Here is a 27,822-nt window from a genome sequence, read left to right as displayed (position 1 = left end):
TATTACTTAGCTAAACATAAGCTGAATCAACTGCCTAATTTATTATAGTTACTGAGTTTCATAGGGAAAAGGGAGGCCAAATTTGAGGTGGCTGATGGAGAAGAGCTGGAAGGAGACTAAGGCAAGGAAGAGAAAAAGTCTGACAGGTGTTAGCCTGTTAAGAGGCTTGAAAACAAATTTCTCCTGGCTAGCTACAAGCAGTAGTTTACTAGGACAAGAGAATGAGAATATAATCCACATAGTCAATTTCCTGATATCGCTAAGAACACCGGAATGGTCAGATCTCATACTTTTTAATCCCTACCAGCTCCATGTGGAGTCACTATAAAATCTTGAGAACAGATCAGTCACCACAATTCCAGGCTAACTTCTGCTGCCTGGTAAACTATGCAGATAACAGAAGTCAGTCTATAAGTCAGGGGGAAGTCAACATTAAACATAAGTATTCAAAGAACATAGGGAGTAGAGGCTAAACCAGTGGAAATGTCTGTAAATTAAATTTATATATAAATGTTGCATGACTTTTTTTTAAATTACTCTTTAAAGTCACATATGTGTAGAAATATTTAAATGACAAATGTAAAAGTTAAAAGTGGTTATCAGTCTTAGTGTCAATTTTAGTTACCATTCTTAAGACTGGCATTAAAAGTCATCAAAAATAAAAATTTCTGTTGATATGTTTGTGATTTCTTTCAACAAAATCCAAAGAGGTGGGGGTGGGGAGTCAGAAGAAACAAGTGTGGTCATGAACTGATTACTGCATCTGGCTGATGCCTATGTGGGGTTTGTGAGAGTTCATCACACTATTTTCAATTTGCATATGCTTGAGATCTTCCGTAATGAAACACAGAAACATTTTCCTAATGCTTAACCTCCCCAAATGATCTCAACCTCATTCAAGAGTTTTTTAAAAGTATGAAAGGATGATATTCAAGAAAAACCAGTGCTTCAGAATTCTCTACACAGAAAAATAAGGATTAAGAACATGTAATCAAAATGCTAAAACAGAAAATACTAATTAATACTACTTAAACCAATGGTTCAACAATTTGCAAAGTGTTAGGTAGCTAGTAAAAAACCATTAGGAGTCCAACGAGTCAACAAGGAAAAATGTTTAATTCATTTAGTGAAATAAGCAAAACAGAAATTTAATTATGTTTTAATTTCAACTACATGAACTATACATAGGCACATAAACTAGTTAGAAAGGAATACAACTATGGGCTTTGGCGGAAGAATTATAAATGAGTACTTCTAAAAACTTATTATAAAGCTGCTTAATGAAAGATTTTTTTTTTAAGACACATGGTCACACTGGCTCCCTGAACACTGTGTGCAAACACGCACGCACACGCACACACACCCCCATCTCCAGAGCACACCGGGAAGACTGTCTGCAGGCACCAGAGCCGCCGGCAGCACCGAGCAAGGGCCGCGCCGCTGTGGCTGTGCAGGATACAGGCAAGACATTTCAGTACACAACAGAGCTGCCTGCATAAGACCATCACTTGCGATGCACTAGCACCAGCATACATATCATAAATAATAGGCAAACACTGTTTCAGTTCATTAAAAACTCATGGAAACCAATAAAATACAGTATAAAGAAAAGCTCATCAGTACTTTGGTATAGGATACATCAGAAAGCCGTTGTGCCCACAAACTAAGAAAAAAACTGGCAAAGATTAAAGATGACAGCAGTTACCTTTCTCATTTTAATGACACTTCTATACAACTAGTGTTTTTGGTTTTAGTTTGTTTTTAATTTTGAACGGCATTTTTTACCCATGTTCCTAATGATGCTTGAAATTAACATGGCCTTTTCAATTCCTTCTTTGTGCGCCAGCATGAAGCAGTTTGGATCTAGCAAATATCACCAAGGTAGAAGCAGGACAATATTACAGAGGACCATTTCTTTCTTAAGCCTTGAAGCACTGTTTACATATTTTCGGGACTGATAGAAATGTAGCTGGCTCATTGCTCCCACTTCTCTGCCTAAAGTGGGTCCTAAATGGCCCACAAGTCACTGAAATACACTCATTTAAGTCACAGAAGCAGGCAGGGGTTGTGCAGAGCTATTTCATCTTCTTTGGGATAAAAACAATGTTAAAGAGGAAAAACAGGGAAGACAGGGGACTGCTTTCATCCAGAAAGGTAAATTCATAAAGAATATGGTCTACAACGCAACACATACACACAGAGAAAAGCTTCTTACTGTATCTTCCTTCCCAGAAAAGAAATAAGAAATCTGAAGTCCAAGAAACATTTGGTCTTGAATCTATTTACACTACCTGACTGAAAAGAGACAATATCTAACTCACACGATTAAAGTGAATAGAAGCAAAACTACTCTAAGACAGTAGAATACTCAAATTATTACTAGTGATACTAAATAAACAATAAAAGAAAACAGACAAGAGAGTTCTGAGGACAGGTAACTACAAACTTACTAGTATTCACTTAACTGTCAAGACAGAGTTCAAGTCCAATTGTCTTGTTATTTCTTTGTACTTACCATGACAGGAGGCCCAGATTAGGAGAGATCTCCGTCCCTTCTTCAGTATCTTGGCAAGCCTTTTCTTTCCTTTATGCCTGGAACTTGGCAGGGGGGAAAGGACAAAATTGGTAATTTTCTCATGTGCGTGCTAAGTTGCTTCACTCATGTCTGACTCTGTGCAATCCTAAGGACTATAGCCCACCAGGCTCCTCTGTCCATGGGATTCTCCAGGCAAGAATACTGGAGTGGGTTGCCATGCCTTCCTCCAGGGGATGGTCCCAACCCAGAGATCGAGCCAGCATCTTGTGCATCTCCTCCACTGGTGGGGGTTCTTTGCCACTAGCGCTACCTGGGAAGCCCAATTTCCCATTTGGCCATACCGTAATTAAAGGAACTGCATATACAAGGACCTAAAGACCTGACCAGAGTCAGCCAAGAAAAAGCTGAGAATCACCCAGTCAATCCACTAGTCAAATCCAAACTCCTTTAAAGGATTGTGAAAATCATCCTGACTGTTAACTTATTTGAGCAAAAAAAGTTGCGATAGCTCATGTTCCTAAAGTTGACAGTAATATGAAAACTATTATAAACCTTAGATGAAAATAATAAAGCAATAATTAAAACCAACCTGAAAATGCAAATACAGTATAACAATATAATTCTTACAATATTATATAGCATGTTTTTGTAAATTCCATAAATTCAAAATGGATCTCCCCATCGGTGGGAAGCAAACTGATTTAGTAAACAAAACATGAAAGAAAAAAGCATTTTACCACAATATCCTATGCTCAGTGAAAACCCAAACTGTGCTAATACCTTTACCTGGTTTTCAGAAACAACTATAATAGTGGGTGAGGAATACCTAACAAGAAACTCAGGCTAGTAAGAACACTATCACTTTAATAAGTAGCTTTCTAAAAAAATACATATATATAAAATAGATACATTACACGCAAAGCCAGCATTTCTAGTTCACTAAACTTCTACGAATACAGCATATTTTTGGAAGTCTGGGATTCAATATCCAAAGCAAATGCTTTATCATCAATGAAAGTGAGGGAACAGGGGCCATCAGAGAAGTAGCAGGGCCCAGAGCCTTATCCAGTTGTGATAGGAAGTATGGTATGAGGTGACGTAAAGGATGGCTCTGGCTGTAGGGTGGGAACAGACTAGATTGAAATTGCACTCATCTCACACGCTAGTATAGTAATGCCCAGAATTCTCCAAGTCAGTCTTCAGCAGTATGTGAACCGTGAACTTCCAGATGTTCAAGCTGGTTTTAGAAAAGGCAGAAACAGATCAAATTGCCAAAATCCACCGATCATCGAAAAAGCAACAGAGTTCCAGAAAAACATCTATTTCTGCTTTACTGACTACACCAAAGCCTTCGACTGTGTGGATCACAATAAACTGTGGAAAATTCTGAAAGAGATGGGAATACCAGATCACCTGACCTGCCTCTTGAGAAACCTGTATGCAGGTCAGGAAGCAACAGTTAGAACTGGACATGGAACAACAGACTGGTTCCAAATAGGAAAAGGAGTACATTGAGGCTGAATATTGTTACCCTGCTTATTTAACTTATATGCAGAGTACATCATGAGAAACGCTGGGCTGGAGGAAGCACAAGCTGGAATCAAGATTGCCGGGAGAAATAGCAGTAACCTCAGATATGCAGATGACACCACCCTTATGGCAGAAAGTAAAGAACTACAAAAGAGTCTCTAGATGAAAGTGAAAGTGGAGAGTGAAAAACCTGGTTTAAAGCTCAACATTCAGAAAACTAAGATCATGGCATCCTGTACCATCACTTCATGGGAAATAGATGGGCAAACAGGGGAAACAATGTTAGACTTTATTTTGGGGGGCTCCAAAATCACTGCAGATGGTGATCAGCCATGAAATTTAAAAGACACTTAGTCCTTGGAAGGAAAGTTATGACCAACCTAGACAGCACATTAAAAAGCAGAGACATTACTTTGTCCACAAAGGTCTGTCTAGTCAAGGCTATGGTTTTTCCAGTAGTCATGTATGGATGTGAGAGTTGGACTATAAAGAAAGCTGAGCGCGGAAGAATTGATGCTTTTGAACTGTGGTGTTGGAGAAGACTCTTGAGAGTCCCTTGGACTGCAGGGAGATCCAACCAGTCCATCCTAAAGGAAATCAGTCCTGAGTGTTCATTGGAAGGACTGATGTCGAAGCTGAAATTCCAATACTTTGGCCACCTGATGTGAAGAGCTGACTTACTGGAAAAGACCCTGATACTGGGAAAGACAGAGGGCAGGAGGAGAAGGGGACAACAGAGGATGAGATGGCTGGATGGTATCACCGACTCAATGGACATGAGTTTGGGCAAACTCCAGGAGTTGGTGATGGACAGGGAGGCCTGGCGTGCTGGGGTTCATGGGGTAGCAAAGAGTCAGACATGAACTGAACTGAACTGAAGTCTAGAAACAAAGCCTTGATTTTCACACAGATTTAACAATTTAAGAAAACTCAAAGTAAGAACCAAGTTTCAATTTAAAAGAACATCATGTTTAAAACTGTTTTAAACAAAAGATTAAGGCTACAACTCATTTAATCTCAACTTTAATACAAGTTTCTAGGCACAGTATATTATAGTATGGCACAATTACATATGGGGAAAATAATCTGGCTTGAGTCCTGATGGTGGGGAGAGACCACCAAATTTTAAGATTTAACATTAAAGTAAACATACAAGAGTTCACCTAAATGTCCACAAACAGGACCCCCAAATTAATCTGTCAATTGTCTTTTGCAGCCTCAAAACAGCAGAGTGTAGTAAGGGGTGAAGGGTAGGGGGAACAAACTTACCAAATGAAGTTTGTCTGAAGAACTTTTTCTATTTGAAGGTTTCACAAGAAAATCTGCAGAAGAAAAACCAGTAGTTTAACAATGACAAATATCCTAAGTATCAAGTTAAGCCACTTAGATCTTCCCACAAGACTTTTCTCTGCAAGTTGTTATCCCATGACAATACATTATTTTTTAAATTGCTACAATGTGAACTACTTAGTCAACCACGTTTTAGAGTGTTTAATTGTGCAAAACGGGCCAATTCAGGCCTTAGCAGGCCTTTAGAAACTGCAGAACTATGCAGACAGAACTTTCCAAGAACCTACAAATACTCCTCTTTAAGAGTTTTGCTCTGTCAATCTAACATCATTTCTGATGGCTTCTCAGGTAAACCTTTGCCACTAAAGGAACAAGTACTTTCAAAAATTAAGAAAATCACAGGAGATCTAGACACAGACTTGGGAGTTGAAGGTTATTGGTACACATTACTGGCTTCTACCAAAGGATCTTTTGTGAGAAAAAAAGATCAGGAGAGGAAAGTGTAGTCTAAACACAAAGAACTCCTGCCACAAAGAGGCAACAATCTGACCCTTACAGAGATAAAAGACCTCATCAATCTACTATTTAATCATTAAGTCATGTCCAACTCTAGCTACCCTATGGACTGTAGCCCCCCAGGCCCCTCTGTCCATGGGATTTCCCAGGCCAACAATACTGGAGTGGGTGGCCATTTCCTCCTCCAGGGGAATCTTCCAATCTAGGAATCAAACCCAGGTCTTTCCGCATTGCAGGTTGATTTCCTTTGTAAAGACTTCTCTCGGTATTTGCAGACAACTTATCCTTTCAAGGTGTTTATGTGACATAAAGTCACATATATGAACAAGACTGCACAAAATATCAATGTCTTAAAATCAAGGAGTCAGTCAACATTTTGCATTATTCCCATAACCTCTGAAAACATTTTTATACAAGAACCATATAAGAGGAGGCTAAATATGTAATTATAAAATGTTCTAACCATTTTACAAGAAGTATTTTTGTCTCCCAGTAACTTTTAAATTTTATAACTCAGGCTGGGCCACATTAACAACACGCTCTACATGAAAAAAGGCTATTCATACTTTGCAACTTGAGATACAAATCGTATTAGTATCAATATTGGTTCTGCTGTTTAATGAGGTACAACACAGTAGAGCAGGAAAGTTTAAAGGTTTTAAATCTGCAGGAACTTTTTTTGCTAAAACATAATTTTTGCTTAGTATTTGAAGATTGAAATACAAATTACAATTATTTTCATTCATTTTTCCTTTATACTACAGTAAGGTTATTATTGATTTTTTAAAATTATGTCTGTAGGTACACTGTATCATCTATGAACTTTATTTAGGTTAATAAGAAAACATTTGTCAAAAAGAACGGATGCTGGGTCTCTTTGTCCTTAGCTGTTAAAAAACCACCAGATAAGACAATATACCAGTATACGATGGCACATTCCACGTAAGAACTAAATGCAAGAAATGATGAGACATTTCATTGTACACCTTGCAGTACTCTGAGGCTTCCTGGTAACTCCAGTGACACGCAAGTGCTCAGTGTTCAGAGAAAGAAACAACCAGGGCGGCATCACAGGAGGTGGGGAACGACTGAGATTAGGTGGAGTTTAAATAAAAAGAAAGAGGGGGAGGTAAGCCAAGTGAGGATGGATACTAACACCACAGTGGGAAGAAAACACATTTTCGAGCAACAGAGAGTAGGTTAGAATACCAATCATCTTCAGGGAAATGAGACTAAAAAGACAGCACACACTGTGGGCCTTGAATCCCAGGCTAAGGAGTCTAGATTTCACTCGATGGCATAAAACCAAAAGCTTCAAGAACAGGAGATTAATAACACCAAAGCGGTCTTATGAGAAAGCAGCAAGCAGGATGGTTTGGAGGGGGAAAGTCACTTACAATGTTTCCACACTAGTAGTTCAGATATGAACTGCTAAGGGCCCAATATCTTAATGATAGTAAAAACGCAGAGGCACCAACAAAATGAGTGGAAAACTTTAATTGCTTAAGCTTGGTAATTAAGTAGGAATGAGAAAAGGAGGCAGAGCAAGTTGGCAGAGATAACTGCAAAATTCTAAGCCCTGTGGTGAGTAGGAAAAGTATGGTTTTGTTAAGAACTGAAGGGCAGCTTCCAAGGAAGCAACACCAGATAGGATATATTGGCTTTAAAGGTGGCCTCACAAGTATGTCCAGCCAGTAATTAGGGGTAAAATGGGATTAGATTCAGGAGACAGGTCAAATCTAGGGGTAAGAATGAATTGATGGTGTTCCATTGATTTCAAAGACATTACTATATACTACAAGAATCATCTGACATAGTTTCAGAAATTACTTGGTAATTTATTCTGTCAAAGATAGGAGAAGTCCATTAATACAAAACTGTGTAAAGCTTCCAGAGGTGTAAAGCTCCAAGACATGGACCAAGCAACAGGACGACTCAACAAAAGGCTCAGGCAGGCCTGCGCCAAGGCCAGCGGTGACCCGTCGCACCACAACCAACACCCCCTGAGCTGGAAACAAGTACGCCACTGGGAAACACTGCCCATGGCTCTTTAGACTACCTGCCAGATAAAGGCCATGCAGAGTAAGTCTGAAGGAAGCTCTCTGGTGCCACAAGCTGCTGTCTCACAAACCCAGACAGTATCCCATGATACCAGTCATGCATTTGAAGAGGTAGAATGTAAAGTGGTTATGTTAAATCTAAGCAATAACCTAAAGCGTCTAAGAACATGGATTCTTTTTTTTTTTTTTCCATTTATTTTTATTAGTTGGAGGCTAATTACTTTACATCATTACAGTAGTTTTTGTTATACATTGAAATGAATTAGCCATGGATTTACATGTATTCCCCATCCCAGTCCCCGCTCCCACCTCCCTCTCCACCCGATCCCTCTGGGTCTTCCCAGTGCACCAGGCCCGAGCACTTGTCTCATGTACCCAACCTGGGCTGGTTATCTGTTTCACCCTAGATAATATACATGTTTCAATGCTGTTCTCTTGAGACATCCCACCCTCGCCTTCTCCCAGAGTCCACAAGCCTGTTCTATACATCTGAGTCTCTTTTTCTGTTTTGCATATAGGGTTATCGTTACCATCTTTCTAAAGTCCATATATATGTGTTAGTATACTGTAATGGTCTTTATCTTTCTGGCTTACTTCGCTCTGTATAATGGGCTCCAGTTTCATCCATCTCATTAGAACTGATTCAAATGAATTCTTTTTAATGGCTGAGTAATATTCCAAGAACATGGATTCTTAAGCACATTCAGCACTGATGAACAACCTGGGCAGCAATGTGGACCAAGAGTTAATGGTGATCATTTTTACGTTCCATCTGGGGAGTAGTAAGGGGGAAAAAAAAACCTTTCTAAGTTACTTGATGGGCTATGGTTTTTCCAGTGGTCATGAATAGATATGAGAGTTGGACTATAAAGAAAGCTTAGCGCCGAAGAATTGATGTTTTTGAACTGTGGTGTTGGAGAAGACTCTGAGAGCCCCTTGGACTGCAAAGAGATCCAACCAGTCCATCCTAAAGGAAATCAGTAATGAATATTCACTGGAAGGACTGATGTCGAAGCTGAAACTCCAATACCTTGGCCACCTGATGTGAAGAGCTGACTCATTTGAAAAGACCCTGATGCTAGGAAAGATTGAAGGCAGGAGGAGAAGGGGACGATAGAGGATGAGATGGTTGGATGGCATCACCGACTTGATGGACATGGGTTCGGGTGGACTCCAGGAGTTGGTGATGGACAGGGAGGCCTGGCGTGCTGCGGTTCATGGGGTCACAAAGAGTCAGGACACAACTGAACTGAACTGAACTAAACTAAGAGGGTAAATTGTTTACAATCATGTAATATACTATGGATAGAATTTTATCTACTTTTTAGAGGAAACTAAACAAAAAATAGACATACTTGATTATTAAGCACTAAAATACAAGATATTACTGTACACAAGGTCCTTCAGGAAGATAATGAGAAAATGATTAAGAGGAAGGGCATGGAGGTCACGAGAAGGCTATTAAGGAATGGACACCTACATGGACCAGTCTGTCATCATCTTAGGCCACTACTATATCAGCTTCAACAAGGGCAAAGAGGCACACCAATCGGACCATTTCTATAATAAAACAAGGGAATCTAAACTACAAAAACCAATTAGATTAAACCAAATACACGAGGAAAACTTAAGAGACTCAAGTCAGTACTCCTATAATATGGGTGGAGGGGTGGGACTCACGGGAAGAAAGGGTAGCTAAAGCAGCACTTTTTGGGCTCCGGTATGTTTTAAACTTCAAAAAAAAAAAAAAAGCATTCCCCCCCCCCCCCCACTTTCAAATGCAAGAATAATTGAGAGTTCAAAACTTTAAGAAGACAACACTGAGTAATTTTAAAAGAATCTTTTATTTTCACTATATGTGAAAGAAATGGCTTTTCTTGCACATGTATTGCATAGTAAGAAACACTGACAGTAAAACTTGAGTGTGGAGGCAAAATAAGTAAGTAAGAGTCATTTTTAAGAAGTGACTTTACAACTGCTACCACCTTGGGCGAGCTTTTCAGTTTCTCGGTGTTTCCTCATTTATGCCTAGTAACTTTTTGGATATCTGATGGATGGCATGACCTTCCCAAACTAGGATTCCATGGCATGTTGGAGAGATTATTCCATGGTGAGGAGATGATTTAATCACTCATAAATCCCAAAACTTATCAGCTGAGTAAAACTACTGTGGTTTGGTCTTACTCCCCATACAATATCCCAAACCTCAGGTTTTCTAAAACGTTTGCTGCTGAAGTCAACTATAAACTAAAATAGAAACCAAGAAGCAGTTCAAAAGGCATGGCTGAATGCTCTCAGTTGGGACTTTCCCCCCTACTTCATGTTTTTAAAAAAAGTAAAACAAACAAACAAAAAAAAAAAACTAAAACTGAGTCAGTGTCCTGGCACAGTGACACTTCCAAACGAGATTAATTTACTTTAAAAAAAAAAATTAAAAGATGCCATATGTCTTTTCCACCTCTTTCAAAAACATTAAGGTCTGTATGTTTACAGGGATCCAGACACAAATTCATGATCAGAGTATGCCTTCCTCTGCCAGCTGTAGGATACAGATAAGCAGTTAAAATATTATCATTTCCTAAGCAAAAAAACAACCATCTTCTTGAAAAACAAAAATCCAGTAAGTTGTCCAGAAATTGCCAGATGAACTCCATATTCTAATCTCAATTCTGTATCAAAGAGCAATAAGTCTCTTAACCAGCTATACTTACAGCAATGTTCACTCTAACAGGTTCTGTTTCAATAGATAATAACCAAATATCAATCTTGTGTAATTCTGTGGATACATTAGTAGTACAGGAGTGTGGTTCATTCTATCAGGTTTGTTTGGGTTTGTTTTTTTTTTTAATGTGGAAAAGTTCTGAACACACTCCTCAAAGGAGGTGCTGCAACAGAATTTCAGTTACTGATCAACACTTACGATCATTTGTCTTCATTTAAGTGACTCAAACATGACAGCTGCTTTTTCCAAACAGAACCCCAAAATGTGAGGTGTCAAAAGCAAAGAAATTTGTGCTCTACTGTTTTTAGATAATAAGATCTGACTGCATTTCAGATGTACCTTTTTGCTTTTCACATCTCAAGAAGGCAAAAGGAAACCCTGACCACCTTTTCAGAAAGATCAACTGTGATCAAACCAACTTTAGCAAATTTGATTTGCACCTTTTAAAATCACTTATTTCTTACAAGTGTTTCCCTTTTAAACTTATTCCTTACACAAAAGATAGGAAGAGGGGAAGCATAAATCATACATGATGTCTTTTTTAAATTCATACATGATGTTTTGGTGAAGACATTTTTTTCCTCTTTTTTATTTTTTAAATTATGAAAGTATGATAACACATTTACTGGAAACTTGGAAAATACAGAACAAAGTTACATATAGTTCCACTATTACAATTATTTTTTAAGTAGAAGATTTTTAGTTTGAGTTTCAATATCAAACTCTCAAAAATTAACAGAATGAATATACAGAAAAGTAGAAGGACATAGTAGACATGAAAAGCTCAGTGAAGACATTTTCTGGTGATGACCAGAAAAAATTAAAACTGAAGATATAATACAATCTACTAAAAAGGGTAAAAATAACTTCAAGAGTTTTTTTAATGTTTTGACTTGCTCTATAATCACTTTTTTTTTTAATTTAAATTTAAAAATATAATCACTTTTATAAAGAAAACACCCACTTCATTCTACTCAGATATATTAGATTATTAATAGGATTATAAATTTCTATGAGTAATGTGTAATGTTATCTTCTGACTCTGTATCCTCCACCAAAAGTCACAAGATGGGTATTATTTTACTATTGAAATCAAGAATTTTAAATTTAGCTTTGTGAGGCAATATTTAGGTTCACCATGGTAAATGGAGAGATGTTCCCTAACACCTACGAAAGAAAAAAACTATCAGAAAATAAATACTTAAGTCTTGGTTACTGACAGAGAAAATCCAGGCATTCAAATCACTAGAAATTAATTAAAAGCCAAGCAAGATCATTTTATCTAAGTGCCAGGGGTAGTTTATAACTGCTATGGAAAGATCAGAAAGACCAGCTCCAGTGCTCAAAAAATGTTTCTTGACTTTTGTTTCTTTGACTAGTTCCAAGGCCTACCTTTGGGAAATTAGTAAGAGAAGGTGAATTCCTGCACACTCATTTATGTGCTGCACCTTGCTCAGTTAGCTTTTCGGGAAGAGGAAAGAAGTAGTTCTGTTTCCCCCAGCCCCCCTTTCTCCCTACATTGTCCCAAACTGAAGTTTTCATGGACAATCATAGGACAAATATTCTTTTTTTTTTTTTTTTTTAAAGATTCCTACTCAGGAAATTCATACCTCATGGAAACTTAAAATTTCCTAATTATAACCTTACAATGACTTCTGCCCCTCTTAAAACATCGCATGATTATCTCAACAGAGCCTGCAGACTCTGACCATGCCTCCTACAAGTCAGAATAAAACTATAACTGCATCTTCCTGGACAAAACACCGAAATGACCAACCCCTTCCTATGAAGATGAGCAGTTTTACAATAGGTTCTCAAAAGGTTTTTTATTAAGGCTTAAATTATGAGCTCCAATTTCTTATGTACTCCAACAGAAAAAGACCACTAATCATGAGATAGGTAGCAAAGAACAAAAACTTACTTTTGTTAAAGGCAAGTAAAATATTATGCAAAATTCAACTACCAATGTCATTTTGAAATCTGCAAATTCACACTGTTTATTCCAATATGCTTTGCTTCTGGGCTCTGCCCTAAAAGGGCAAGAACACTCTCCAAACCCCACCCTTTTTATACTAATCATCTGCCCTCACGCTGGATAACAGGTTTCTTTTCTAGGAAGACGGCAACTTAGTTTGAAGGTCAACTTACCATAGGAAGTCAAGAGTTCGCCCATGTATAAATGACATGATTTTCTTATCAGGCCTAGGTACTTGGGATTCTAGAAAAATTTGGAATTAAACTACACTGAAAAAATAGCTATCAGCATTCCAAACCTAGCTAATCTGTATATTGCTTATTAGTTTATCAATAATATGTAGGAATATTAATGTTCCTCTCTCCATCTACAAACAGATTCTTCAGAAAAGTTCTGGTTCCCTCTTCTTAGCTTCATGCAGAGTAATAGGCAACAAAATGGGCAAGGACCAGAAAGCTGAATGAAAATGCAAATCCATCCTTTAAGCATATATTCATAATCATTGTTAACTTGTATCGTGACTTTTTAAAGATAATTGTATATACTGTGTTGCATCAAATCCCTTTGTGTATACATTGTTATTTTGTACTGGTATAATTTTAATTCAATAAAGAAAACATGTCAACAATTAAAAAAAATAAAGAGAAGAAACAGATTTTAATCTTAACTGCTGTCATTTCAATTATAAGCTGTCCAACTCCAGATAGCCAACAGGCATATTCAGAGAAGAGAGACAAAATTCCAAGAGTAGAGGCTATAAGTGCAACAAGAAGAATCCGCTCTTACCCTGGTCTAGTTAAAACATGTGTGCTGTGCTTAGTCGCTCAGTTGCGTCCAACTCTTTGGGACCCCGTGGACTGGAGCTCACCAGGCTCCTCTGTCCATGAGGATTCTCCAGGCAAGAATACTGGAGTGGGTTGTCATGCCCTCCTCTAGGGGATCTTCCCAACCCAGGGATTGAACTCAAGTCTCCCGTATTGCAGGTGGATTCTTTATCATCTGAACTACAAGGGATATTCTGGCAATTAGGCAAGGGGCTACTCATATTTTTGAAAACCAAGCCAGTGAAGATCCAAATAACCTCTCATAACCAACCACACACAACAATGTGGGCTCTATTTAAAATGGTGAGCTCAAATACCCACTCTTTTGAAGCAGTACTCCTCAATTATGAAGTAGCCGAAAGACCAGAACACCATCTTCTTAAGAATCCTTTTAAGACCAATACAATTCAACAGATGCCCAGAAAATGACCCACCATTTTAAACTAGTAACATTTATTTCATGTAACCAGAAGGAAACATGTAACTGACACTGAAACATATATAGGGAGAAAAAACTTTTTCAGCTAAAGTCAAAAAGTAGAATTCATGAAAATGCTTTACTTAAAGGAGACCAAAAGTCCTAAGCTAATAAAAAATAAATTCGTCTTATTAAGTAAAGAGGATTCTCCTTAAATAACTGCACTTAACCACTCTAAAAACCTTAGACAAGTCAAAGGTTCAAACTGAAGACACAAATCAAACCATGAATTTTAAGAATTCTTAAGCTATCATTTCACTTAACCCAATAATCAGAAAGGGAGATGGGGACTTTTTAAAACAGTACATATACTTATATTCATACAAAACACATTAAAATATAGGTATTAGTAAAATAGTCATCTAAAATAAAATTAAAAACTGCTCAAACATACAGCCTAATATCAACCTATTCTAAACACACTGGGGAGTCTAAGTATATTGCTTATACATCAAAAAACTTAAGAACTAGGACTTCCCTGGTGGCCCAGTGGTTAAGACTCTGAGCTTCCACTCCAAGGGACACGGGATTCATCCCTAGTTGGAAACTAAGTTCCTGCATGCTGCATGGTGTGGGCAAAAAAAAAATCCACACAGACAAGTACCTGGAATTCTCAAGTTTCCAATAAGCATGTGAACACAGCTACTAAGAATAATACCACACCTTCAAGGTCAATCTGAGCCACTCATGTTTCTTGCATTTTCCAACATGAAACTAAAGGAACTAAAGTTCAATGAAACTAAAGTCTAAAAAAGATCTAAGAAATAATGCATTACCCAAGCTCTCTGGTAAATATCAGGCCTATGAATGAATGGACAACATATTCTGTACTACTTTCATTTTTAGCCAGGACACACATATGCTAAAATGCAAAGAAATATAAAGACCTTGGGAAGAGTTTACACTTTTCTGTTGATTTACTCTTCAACATCTAACCTAACCAGAGATCAAATGGCCAACATTCACCGGATCATAGAAAAAACAAGGGAATTCCACACACAAAAAAACCTACTTCTACTTCATTGACTACACTAAAGTTTTTGACTGTGTACAAACCGTGGAAAATTCTTAAAAAGATGGGAATTCCAGACCACCTTACCTGTCTTCTGAGAAACCTGTATGCAGGTCAAGAAGCAAGTCAGAACTAGACATGGAACAATGGACTAGTTCCAAATTGGGAAAGGAGTACATCAAGGCTGTATATTGTCACCCTGCTTACTTAACTTACATGCTGAGTACACATCATGCAATACGTCAGGCCTGATGAATCACAACCTGGAATGAAGACTGCCAGGAAAAATATCAACAACTTCAGATATGCAGATGATACCACTCTACTGGCAGAAAGTGAAGAGGAACTAAAGGGTTTCTTGATGAAGGTGAAAGAGGAGCGTGAAAAAGCTGGCTTAAAACTCAACTTGCAAAAAACTAAGATAATGGCTTCCAGTCCTATCACTCATGGCAAATAGATGGGGGAAACATGGAAAGAATGACTGATTTTATTTTCCTGGGCTTCAAAGTCACTGCAGATGGTGACTGGAGCCATGATATTAAAAGATGTTAACTCCTTGGAAGAAAAGCTATGACAAACCTAGACAGCATATTAAAAGGACTTTGCCGACAAAGGTCGATATAGTCTAAGCTATGGCTTTTTCAGTAGTCATGTATGGATGTGAGAGTTGGACCATAAAGAAGGCTGAGCACCAAAGAACTGATGCTTTTGAACTGCGGTGCCGGAGAAGACTCTTGAGAGTCCCTTGAACAGCAAGGAAATCAAACCAGTCAATCCTAAAGGAAATCAACCTTGAATATTCACTGGAAGGACTGATGCTGAAGCTCCAATACTTTGGCCACCTGATATGAAGAGCCGACTCACTGGAAAGACCCTGATGCTGGAAAAGATTGAGTGCAGGAGGAGAAGAGAATGAGATGGTTGGATGGCATCACCAACTCCATGGACATGAGTCTGAGCAAAGTCTGGGAGACAGTGAAGGACAGGGAAGCCTGGTGTGATGCAGTCCTTGGAGTCAAAGAGTCAGATACGACTTAGTGACTGAACAACATCACCATCTAACCTAAAACTTATATTCTACAATATATAGGTATTTTTTCAATTGTTTCCATGGTATGGTATATATATTATTGGTGATATGTGAGAAGATGATTTAAATGTAACATAAATGCCTTCTTTAAAAAATATGCTAGTGAACAATGGAAAAAACATTCTTCATTCTATCTACTCTGAAATGCTGTTGAATTCAAGGTACAAAATTAAACTTACACATCACCAAGGAAATAAAGAAAAAAACCTGATCTTAGATGCATTACCATTTGGTATACAGATACTGCAAAAAAAAAAAAAAAAAAAAAAAACCATGTAAGTCATGTATTAGGAGACGTTCGGAAGATACTGTGCTATCATGTGCACGCGTGCTCATGGTGTCTAACTCTTTGCGACCCACGGACTGTAGCCCACAGGTGCCTCTGTCCAGGGAGTTTTCCAGGCAAGAATACTGGAGTGGGTTGCCATTTCCTACTTCAGGGGATCTTCCCGACCCAAGGAATGAACCCGTGTCTCCTGTATCTCCTGCGCTGGCAGGCAGATTCTTTACCACTGAGCCACCTGGGAAGCTCTCGTATCTCACTACATGCTAATGCAAATCCTTCATAATACAAACTGCTACTTACCTTTCTTTCCTCGAGTTGCTTTATTCTCTCATTTTGCTTCATAAGACCTACTTTTCCAGTCCATTAAAAGTCTGAATCCATTCAAAGCAGGCCTGAGCAGGGCCTCAAAACAGCCGGTCCTCCCCCCCAGAAACGACAGCCTCTCTCTGAAGGTTTCTGCTACTAATACCTGAAAACTTCCACCACTTCCCCAATCCTGACAGCGATTGCTGGCACAGTAGCAGAATATGAGACCTACTCTGGAGTGTCAGTGTAGCACCTCCAACTCCTCCAAACAGAAGCCACCACTGGCCTCCCTTCCCTCTCCACACCATATCTTCTTTCTTAATATTCCACTGGGAATCTTGGTCAGCCTAGGTCTTCAAGGCTGGAAACTGACACTATTCCCAACAGCATCTGACACCATCTCCCACTGCTTTCTCTGAAATGCACAATTTTCATCTTTCCATTTCATGCCACCACTACTGGTCGAGCAACTGGTTCTCAAGCATTTGTTGAATTAAATTTATCTAGACCTTATTACTGAAGAAACAAAATAACCACCTAAGAAATGATTCTGGTCAATTCCTCTTTGGAACATTACCTGGCATAACCATCCTGTCAATAGACATAAAACGTCCCTGCTCAAAAAAGATACATCCTATGGCATACATACCCAGAAGGAACAACTTGAGGCTTCTTTAAAATTTTTCATGCATGAGCTTCTGTCACTGCTACTACTTCTGCCTCATTTACACATACCATCTAATCCATTTGGCTAAATCCTATATATCCTTCTAGGCTTCCTTTGTAGCTCCGCTGATAAAGAATCCGCCTGTAATGGAGGAGACCCTGGTTCGATTCCTGGGTCAGGAAGATCCGCTGGAGAAGGGATAGGCTACCCACTCCAGGATTCTTGGGCTTCCCTGGTGGCTCAGCTGGTAAAGAATCCGCCTGCAATGTGGGAGACCTGGGTTCGATCCCTGGGTTGGGAAAATCCCCTGGAGAAGTATGGAAAGGCTACTCATTCCAGTATTCTTGCCTGGAGAATCCCATGGACTGTAGAAACCCATGGACTTGCAAAGAGTTGCACATGACTGAGCAACTTTCACTTTACTACATATCCTTCAGTATTTGGTTTGAAAACAGTAATTTCACTATGAAAGTTTTCCCTTCAGAGTTCAATGTATAGTTTCAACATAGCTGTATTTTATAACAGAGCTCACTACATGCCATTATAATTATTTCCATTTCTATTCGTCTAGACTATGATTAGCTACATAGGTCATTTTCCTACTCAACATCTGAACTGAAGGGTCATACACAACCTGTTAACAAGATGCATTACAATATAGATTACTAGATAAGAACACAGGTTCTGGAATCAGACCATTTTGGATGTGAATTTTGGCTCCAAACCTATTTGAATCGCTTTGGGACGTTCACTCAGTCTCCTCATCTGTAAAATGGAGATAACATCAATAAGTTTTCTAATCAGTGTTCAATGAATACTAATTCTGATGAGGACAAGAAAAATGCTCAAAGACTGCTTTCTGGATTTAAAAAAAAGCACAATTTAAGTCAATACAAGAAATTAACCAGAGCCTTCTATTACCTACACACTGAATAAATGTTTCAAGCACACCCATGCCCATTTAAAACCTCTAATTCTAGTTCTTACCATAAATCCAACACTTCTACCTGCCTTTCTTCATACAGAAGAAATCCTTGGGACTGACAGATGTATACGTTTCCATTATTCATTATAAACTTTCTAAGTCCAAAATTTTTTTTAAAAGTAATGTGATTTTGCTGAAACAAAAATTTTAGTTGTAGGCACTTGAGGCTAACCAAGAAGAAATAGCTGACTGAGCCAAGCAATATCAACCGTTTTCTCCCCACATTCTCGACTCTGAGGACACTCTCACAGAACTTGTCAAGACTGATGCATACCTCTCAGCAGGCCTCCCAAAGGAGGACCTTCCTTCTTAACGACAAGGCCTCCCCCAATGAACATCCTAGTCTTCCCCTCTAAGACATTCTATGCTCATTCCAAATTCCTTGCCATCGTTTATGTTACTTCCTATACCCAGACTGGCCCTTTCTCCACCAACCAGATCCCTAGAGCTTCACTAGTAATCCAAACCACTAAATACTCATTGCATTTTTTCCAAGTATACGTGATTTAACATTTATTCTCTTTTGCCTAGGTCTGCTTCTTTCCCTCCCCCAATTTTCTCACCCTCCTCCACCTCCCTCACTCTCTCAAATACAGAGGCAAGTTCCCTAAGAGCTACTCAAAATATTCTGATTCATCAATGAAATTTCTCTTCTTAAAGCACAAATAATCTTCCTAAAGAGGTTTGAGGTATCATTGATAATACTGTAAAGCAGGACTCTTTGATCAAGCCACTCTTAATGCATCCTTTTCATGTTCCATTCTTTGTGTAATAATTTTGCTTCTACCCCCAAAATTGGACTCCTTCCCTTTCCTTTTCTCGACAAAGGTGAGGTTATAAAGCTGTTTCTTCCAATTTGAAGCCAAGGTAATTTTTCCATCATATACATTTAATGCTTTCTAATAATTGGCAAAGATCATCAACAGTACTGTGCCCACATGCACAGCTGACTCTACAGAGTCAAAAAATATAGAAGAACTATTTGGCATACTACCTGGAACAATTAAATCCAACTTTTTTAAAAAAATAATTTAAGTGACAGGAAGAACAAGGCGAGAAAATACCCTCAAACAAAACAAATATAGTCTCACATTAATGAGTCAATTGTGGCAGTTGTTAAGCTTGTTTCATTAGCAGCTAACTTACATTGAGCAGTCCCTCTGTCAGGTACCACACACGCCACATTCTGTTTATACTCTCATCCACTGATGAACACTTAGGCTGTGGCTACCTTTTAGCTGCTATGAATAGTGCTATGAACACTGACGTATAAATATCTGTTAAGAGTCCCTGATTTAACTTCTTTTGGGTAGATACCTAAGGAATGGAATTGCTGGATCATATTATAATTCTGTTTAATTTTTTAAGGAACCACCAGATTGTTTTCCACAGCAGCTATACTATTTCACATTCCCATCAGTAATGCACCAGGATTCTAATTCTCCATATCTTCATCAATACTGTTCCAATTTAGACGACAGCTATCTTAATAATGGGTATGAAGTGGTTTCTCGAGGTTTTGATTCACACTTCCCTAATGATCAGTTATAACTCATCTCTTTTCATGTGCTTACTGGCCATCTGTGTAACCTGTTTGGAAAAATGTCTATTCAAATCCTTTGCCCATTTTTAGTTGGGTTGTTTTACGGTACTGTGATCCTCTATATAATCTAGATAGTAATCCTTTATCAGACATAATTTACAAATATTTTCTCTAATTCTTCGGGTTGTCTTTCACTCTCTTGATAGTGTTTCCTATTTCTCTCTTTTGCTGCCTGTGTTTTTGATGTCATACCAAAGAAATCAGTGCCAAATCCAATGTCATGAAACTTTTCCCCTATGTTTTCTTCTAAGAGTGTCATAATTCTAGCTCTCAGGTTTAGGTCTTTGATCCTCAATTACTCAGATAATTTTAAAGCACAAATAATCATGTTTTTAATTTCATAAAAACTTTTTCAACTGTTAGGTGAGACTTAACAGAATCTATATGCTATAGAAACAATGATATTACAAGATGTTAATTTATGCCCTGTTTACAATTTTTAAACAATTGGAAATAAGTAAACTGATACCCATACAATGGAATATTATGCCCTTCTAAGCACAGGAGTTGGGTGAGTAACCCAGGTTAACTGAGTCATAGCCTATTCCATCAACCACATGATCCAAGGGGGAACCAATGAGAATCCTCCTCAACGACAATCAGTTCACCGAGTCACCCTGCACCTACCACAGTGAGTTCAAAACAGTAAGGGCTGTTTTGAGTTTTTAAGGAAAACAAGAGTAACTGACATCTAGTAGACCACGCAAATGACTATCTGAGGTCATTCATAATTTCAACATTAACTCACAAAACATTCCTTTCAGTGACATCATTTCTTTAAGAAGCAAGAGATTTAGCAGCTGCTATGATAAAAAGCCAGCACCATGTAACAATCAGTGTGGAACAGGAAATCAGAGGTATAATGTCTGACCTGATTCTAAGGCTTGAGAATCTGTGCGGGATCCAACAGCCACATACACGGAAAATCAAAATATTCTCCTTCAAATTGCATGAATCAATTTTTCAAATAACTAAACTGTCAGGAAACAAATACTTAGGTTGTTTGGTCTTAACTACTTAACAAATGGAGCTGTTTTTTTGGCCAATGGGCGGGCACCATGGAAAATATTACTGAGACAGCTAACAAGAGACTTTGGACTATGCAGCCATGAACCAGGAGAAACCTGGGAGAATCACACCAGTGCCTAGAGCAGTGCAAAGCTACAATATCTAAGACACTCTACCCCAACTCCCAGTCCTCAGAGGCCCCAACCTGCCTGCCACAGTTCTTCAATCATGTGAACCGCTCCAGTACTCTGCCAATAAAGCCATCCCTTTCTTTTTGGTTATTTAAGCTCTAATTCAGTTTCTATTACCAGCAGCCCAAAGTCCTAAATAACAAAATCAGATGATTCAAACATTCAGCCTGATTTTCTCAGCAAAATCGTCACTAATGTAGATCAGGGTTTGCTTGTTTTTGTGTGTGTGTATGTTTTCGTTTTCTTTTTTACACAATTTTAGGGCATTACTTTAACTCAAATATAAATCATTCTGTTTACTATTTCCTGAATCAACTGAACAAAGAATACTGTTAGATACTGTATACTTAAAATTTAGTTTTAAAGTTTTGCACATTTCTTCACAAAAATACCCATTTGAATTAATCTTTCATGACAATATAAATCATACCACATTTTTTCTTTCAAACTCACAATAGAAATTAGAAAATTTCTAAGCAATCAAATTCTACTATACTCGTTACAGTTTCAAAGAATAAAACATTCAATTTTATGAACATTCAAAGTCAAATATTTTCTTAAATTAATAACTGATTTCCAGAAATAAATTCATACAGAACTCATATTTACTTTATGAAGATCTGTTTAATATAAATCAAAGACAGCACTGACTTCAACAATGAGAGCAATTTACACTTCGTTCATCACAATTGAAAGAAAAGTAAACATTTAAAAAATGAGAAAAGCTTAAGTGAGAACTATACCAATTAATAACGGCAATTACAGCCAATTTTTATGCCCTGTGATAAAGCATTTATATAGACCTACTTCCCTGGTGGCTCAGCTGGTAAAGAATCTGCTTGCAATGTGGGAGACGTGGGTTCAATTCCCGGGCTCGGAAAATACCCTAGAGAAGGGAAAGGTTACCCACTCCAGTATTCTGGCCTAGAGAATTCCATGGACAGAGGAACCTGGCGGGCTACAGTCCATGGGCTCACAAAGAGTCGGACACGACTCAGTGACTCACAACAACAAAGAGCATTTGGACTATGAGGACTATTGAGTCGTATAAATTCCCAGAGGCCTAGAGATGAAATGAGAGAAAAAAATAGAGATTAAATGTATACTTAGAAAAAAGTATAAAGAAAAAAGAGAACTCATTAATCTCGTTGTACTTAACAACGAACCACTGAGGTCTGAACACCCGTTTGCAACACCCCAGCAGTGTATGAATCGGTCAAACAAGAAGAAAAAGGAGGAATGGAAGCAGGAGATGAAGAGAAAAAGAAAACAGGGCTCCAGGGGATAATGTGCATTAAAAATGAATCAAGTGATCTTTTTACCATGATACCTATGCATAAATTTAGGTTAATCATGTCCTCTTTCCCTTTCCCATACATTCAAATCAATTAGAAATTTTTTTCTAAATTCTTTCATCCTAATGTTTCAGCAGCCTGTTTTTAAAATTATTTCTTTTGTCACCCGGTGAGCAGACCCAAGAGTCACTCAAGATTTCTTTAGAATTCTAATTGATCTTGCATTTTCATCCAACCTTGAACAGAGCTAAAATATTTTAAATACATTATAAAATATTTCAGATTATCACACTGGGATGAAATGGCAGTTTCAAGGAGCTTCAAAGTTTGTTGAGGATCCTTCATCCCTGGTTTTCATTCCAACACTGTTTCATGTTTCCCTTGCACCCATTTTTTAAAAATTTATGTATCTATTTATTGGCTGTGCCACACAGCTTGTGGGAACTCTAGTTCCCCGACCAGGGATCCAACGCAGGCCCTCAACAGTGAAACTGCCAAGTCCTAACCACTGTACCGCCAGAGAACTCCCTCCTGCATCCATTCTTTATTCTAATGCTTCTCAACCTAGCAACAGAAGGAACAAGCCTTCCTGCAGTTCACTATAAAACTAATGGAAGTATATCAGATAAGTTAAAGCAGCTTTCATCCCAGGATGAAGTCACAAAAATGCATGTGACTGACAAATTTCACATAATATTTTACAATTATATCTTCACCTCTAATACACTGATTCATATTGCATCCCTAACCCCAATTCCACAACCCAAGGCAACCCTCACTAAAGTCTACCTATTTAATTCCAATTTTTAGCTGGAAAGAATGAGAAGAGACAAAATTTTATTATAGAATCCTAAGCAGAAAACTCAAAGGTTAAAACACTTCCAACAACACCCAATAATTTAAATCACCAGTCATACTGAAGACAACTTAAAAAGCTGGATAAAATATTTAAAATTCTCTTAAAAGCAAAGACCTAAACAGACAATGAGCTATTATCAAAATCAAATTCCCTGAGACATAAAAAAAGACTGAGATTCAGAGTTGAGTTCAATATCTGGGTTGGCATCTGCCCTGGGGGTAATCTGATGAAACTGAAGAGTTATACCAACTCAGCAGCCCCCAAATTTAAAATTCCAACTCAAGAGAATTCCCTGGTAGTATAGTGGTTAGCACCAAGCACCTTCACTTCAGTGGCCTGTGTTCAAACCCTGGTTGGGGAACTAAGATCCTGCAAGCCACAGAGCACAGCCAGGGAAAAAAAAAAAAAAAATTCAACTACAAACTGTTAGAAACACACAACTGACAATTTATGAAGAAAGATGTCAAGAAAGTATTAACAAAGAGAAAACTGGGTTTGGCTATACTTATTTTAAAAAAAGTAGACTTTAAGGAAAGGGGGCTTCCCTGGTAGCCTAGCTGGTAAAGAATCCACCTGCAATGTGGGAGACCTGGGTTCAATCCCTGCGTTGGGAAGATCTCCTGGAGAAGGGAATGGCTACCCACTCCAGTATTCTTGCCTGGAGAATTCCAAGGACTGTATAGTCCATGAGGTCGCAAAGAGTCAGACATAACTGAGCAACTTTCACTTAAGGAAAAAAGCATTACTAGAAATAGAACCTTTCATAAAGATAATATGGTTCAAGATAAGAAAACAATGATTCTATATTATATAAACCTAGAGTTTGATGTAGAAATATATAAAGCATAGGATTACAAAGATTTAGCAAGACTGAAAGAAAAATTTATATAAAATAGGGGTAAATTAAAGAGATAATGTATGTAAATAACAACATCAAAACATATCAAGCATCAAGCACTCAGGACTAAATCCAACAAAGATGGATTATAAGGAAGTAGTGAAACACAGTAAAGAAGACCGAAATAAATCACAAAGCCTAAATTATCAGTTCTCTCAGTCTGAACTGATAACTAACAGTCAGGGAACTAACATCCTGCATGCTGCTCACTGTGGCCAAAATACAAAAATTTTTTTAAATTAAAAAGTGTTCAAAAAATTAACAAATCAGTAATAGAAAAAATTTTCAATGTTAAAGAATTTAACAGAAATCTCACAAAAGATATATAAAAAGCCAATAGACACATATAAAAATGTGCATCATCAGTCATCCACAAAAAGCACATAAAAATACCACAATGAGATAATCTCTCACACCCAGCAGAGTTACTAAAGAGACGGACAAGAGCAAATGCTGGCTAGAATGGTGGATAACTGGAACTCATACACAGCTCATGGAAATGTAAACTGGCATTACCACTTTGGAGAACAGTTTGGCAACTGCTTATTAAGTTAAACGTACATTTATCCTATAACCCAACAATTTCACTCCTTGGTATTAACCCAAGAGAAGTGAAAAACACGTGATCACAGAAAGGCTTGGACACAGATGTTCAAAGCAAATTTACTCACAACAGCCCCAAGGTGGAAAGAATGCATAATTGTGTTCAGTAAAAGGTCATCAAATATACTGTGGTATATTTCTACTTGAATAGAAATATTGCTGGAATACTACTCAGCAAAAAATGAATTTTAAACTTCCCTGGTGGCTCAGATGGTAAAGCGTCTGCCTACAATGCAGGAAACCCCGGTTAAATCCCTGGGTCAGGAAGATCTCCTGGAGAAGGAAATGGCAACCCACTCCAGGATTCTTGCCTAGAAAATCCCATGGATGGAGGAGTTTGGTAGGCTACAATCCATGGGGTTGCAAAGAGTAGGCCACGACTGAGCGACTTCACTTCATAATGAATTACTGATACTCTCAACAATACGGATGAACTCAAAAGTACTATGTTGACTCAAAGCAGCAAGTTACAAAAGAATACTATACAATTCCATTTAAATGAAGTTCAAAAGCAGATAAAACTAATCTGTAGTGACAAATAAGAACAGTAGTTTAGGCAGAAGAAATAACCCGAAAGGGGCAAGAGGGAACTTTATAATGGGATACATAAGTTCTATATTAGGATTGAGGCAGTGGCTTCACAGTTGCAAATATTTATTGAAACTCAAACTGCACACTTCTATCTGTGTATTTCACTAAATAAAATCTATTTTAACTGTTAAAAAAAAAGAAATAGTATCCTAAAGCAGAGGCTCTAATTCTCAACCAAAAGTAGTGTCTTTAGCAAAGGTCATACAACTTGGTTAATTTATAAGTAATTTTAGTATGTACACAGATCTTTGCCATTGTATATGGTATCTTATTTACGTTAATTTTGTGTTGGTTTAAGCGAGTGTAAACAAATAGAATCAATTTGTATATTTTTATAAAAAATATATGATCTGTATTTAGATTTCATAAATTTGTGGTTGAAAAAGTAGATACACATGCCTGAGTTATTCAAACATCTCTAAAAGCTTTCTAATAGGTACATCCATGGGTTACATGATTATGATCCCACTTTCAGGACATTCTGGAAAAGGCAAAACTATGAGAACAGAGAACAGATTAGTGGCTGCCAGAGGTGAGGGGTGGAGGAAGGGTTTAAATAAAAAGAATATGAGGGACACTTCTGGGGCAACAAAACTGTTTTGTATCTGAATTGTAGTGCTGGTTATACTGCTGTATGCATTTATCAAAACTAAAAGAACTGTACATCAAAAGCAGTCAACTTTAACTTCAGGTAAATTAAAAAAAAAAAAAAAAGACTTTACAACTAAGTTTAACAAATGCTAAACTTGACAACATTTAAATAAAAACCAACCACCTCATATGCACCATCCTCCCAAGATCCCCAGACTCTTTCTGAGGATATGCATATGAACTCCTCACCTCCCCTATAACCAAAGAGCATACATTTTACAGTTGACTAGTGTTTTGGGTCAAGTCTGAGGTTCTTCTAAGGTACTGAAATTTCCATGAAGTTAACTTGCCTCCAAGGAGATCAAGTTCACGACATGATCAAAGGCATATGCTATGTAATGGTTTCATCAGTTTACCTTGCATCTTTTATCAAGAAAATTGTTTAACCACTCACTAGTCTATTGGCAACAAGCAACAATTAAAAAAGAAACGTTGGATCTATGAGAAAGTTCCAATTTCCCATCTGGAAGAAAAAGGGAGCTCCAGTTTCAACTCCCATCAATATTTTTCACCTATTAAAAATATTATAAAATATTAAAAATAATATAAAAAGTATTATCAAAAGTACAGCATCTGAAAGTCCACATCAACTGCTATTCTTCTGAATAAAATAGCAGCCAAGATATACCTCCATACACATAATCATCCCAGAATAATGTCTATCTTGAAAACTTTAATTTAAAAATCGTATCCTTAGATTTTAAGGCTATGTAGTTCAACAGGAGAAGTATCATGTGGGTTTTGCTAAAAGTAGTTTTCGCTAACCTCAATTAGCATGCCTAAAAAGGTTTATAAGGTTGTATCTCTCAAGAGTGAGGTAAGCACATGACTTCAAGTCACAACTTAGAACCATCAAAGTCCCTTTCCAATCTTTTAGATGCAGGCTTTTGTTTAAACTTGTACTAAAAATTTCAACTGTGACACTCCTTATCCAGATCTTACATTACAAAATAAAACTAATGTAAACCATTTTAAGGATATTTTAAATTCTAGACATTTTCATCAAATGACAGTAAAACATACTACTAGGCATCACAACTAGAAAATGTAGGTTCTAAGTCATCTGTTGGAGAACTGAACATGTTACTCAGGACAGGGCCAGCTTCATGGGTCTGCAACCCATGCACACTTGGTTTAATGCTATGTTGTAGCCATTCTGAAATTCTTAATTTTTGAAAAAAATCCAGAATTTGGGGGAAAAAAAACAAAACCTTAAATTTCTGAAATTCTGTCCTGTGCCACAATTCTATGGGAAAAGAGGAAAAAAATTTACAAACAACAGTACTCCAGTGACCAAGAAAAATTTACTTCTGGGCTCACAAATTAACACAAATTTTTCTTCCTCCTTATTATGACCAGAACTATACATATGGTTCCAAATCAGAGACTTAAGATTTCAGAAAGGTCTATATCTACTGAAGCATCATAACTGAAGAATTTATCCCACCATTCAGTGATGTTAATCCCTTTATACACATTTACGAAATCCATTTTGATGTGTACTTCACCAACATGGGCGTCCCTGGTGGCTCAGCTGATTAAGAATCTGCCTGCAATGCGGGAGACCTGGGTTTGATCCCTGGGTTGGGAAGAACCCCTGGAGAAGGGAAAGGCTACCCACTCCACTATTCTGTCCTGGAGAATTCCATGGACTGTGTAGTCCATGGGGTTGCAAAGAGTCAGACACGACTAAGCAACTTTCACTTTCACTGACACCCAAAATTTATATATGCGGTGTTATTATTCACAAAATCTTATATTCTAAAAACTAGTATTTTATTTAAAAAATAAGTCTTCAAAGTTTTAAGAAAGAACAAGTGAACAAGCAAACAAAAGTAAACACCAA

At 37.6% G+C, this 27,822-nt stretch overlaps 1 protein-coding gene across 7 annotated transcripts in view; it reads right to left on the bottom strand.

Annotated features, from left to right (window-relative positions):
* MTMR3 (myotubularin related protein 3) overlaps positions 1-27,822 on the bottom strand; it is a 126,141-nt gene that overhangs the window by 57,324 nt on the left and 40,995 nt on the right. For all 7 annotated transcript variants that reach the window (XM_070475550.1, XM_070475556.1, XM_070475554.1 and 4 more), the window contains exons 2-3: positions 5,336-5,388; positions 2,516-2,598 (exon numbers count right to left, since the gene is read on the bottom strand). In XM_070475550.1, the coding sequence (XP_070331651.1) occupies positions 2,516-2,518 (3 nt within the window). In that variant the 5' untranslated portion in view covers positions 2,519-2,598; positions 5,336-5,388. The remainder of the gene's footprint in view (positions 1-2,515; positions 2,599-5,335; positions 5,389-27,822) is intronic.

Source organism: Odocoileus virginianus, chromosome 12 (assembly GCF_023699985.2).
Source record: "Odocoileus virginianus isolate 20LAN1187 ecotype Illinois chromosome 12, Ovbor_1.2, whole genome shotgun sequence".
NCBI classification, from domain to species: Eukaryota; Metazoa; Chordata; class Mammalia; order Artiodactyla; family Cervidae; genus Odocoileus; species Odocoileus virginianus.
This window is presented reverse-complemented; position numbering and strand designations above follow the sequence as displayed.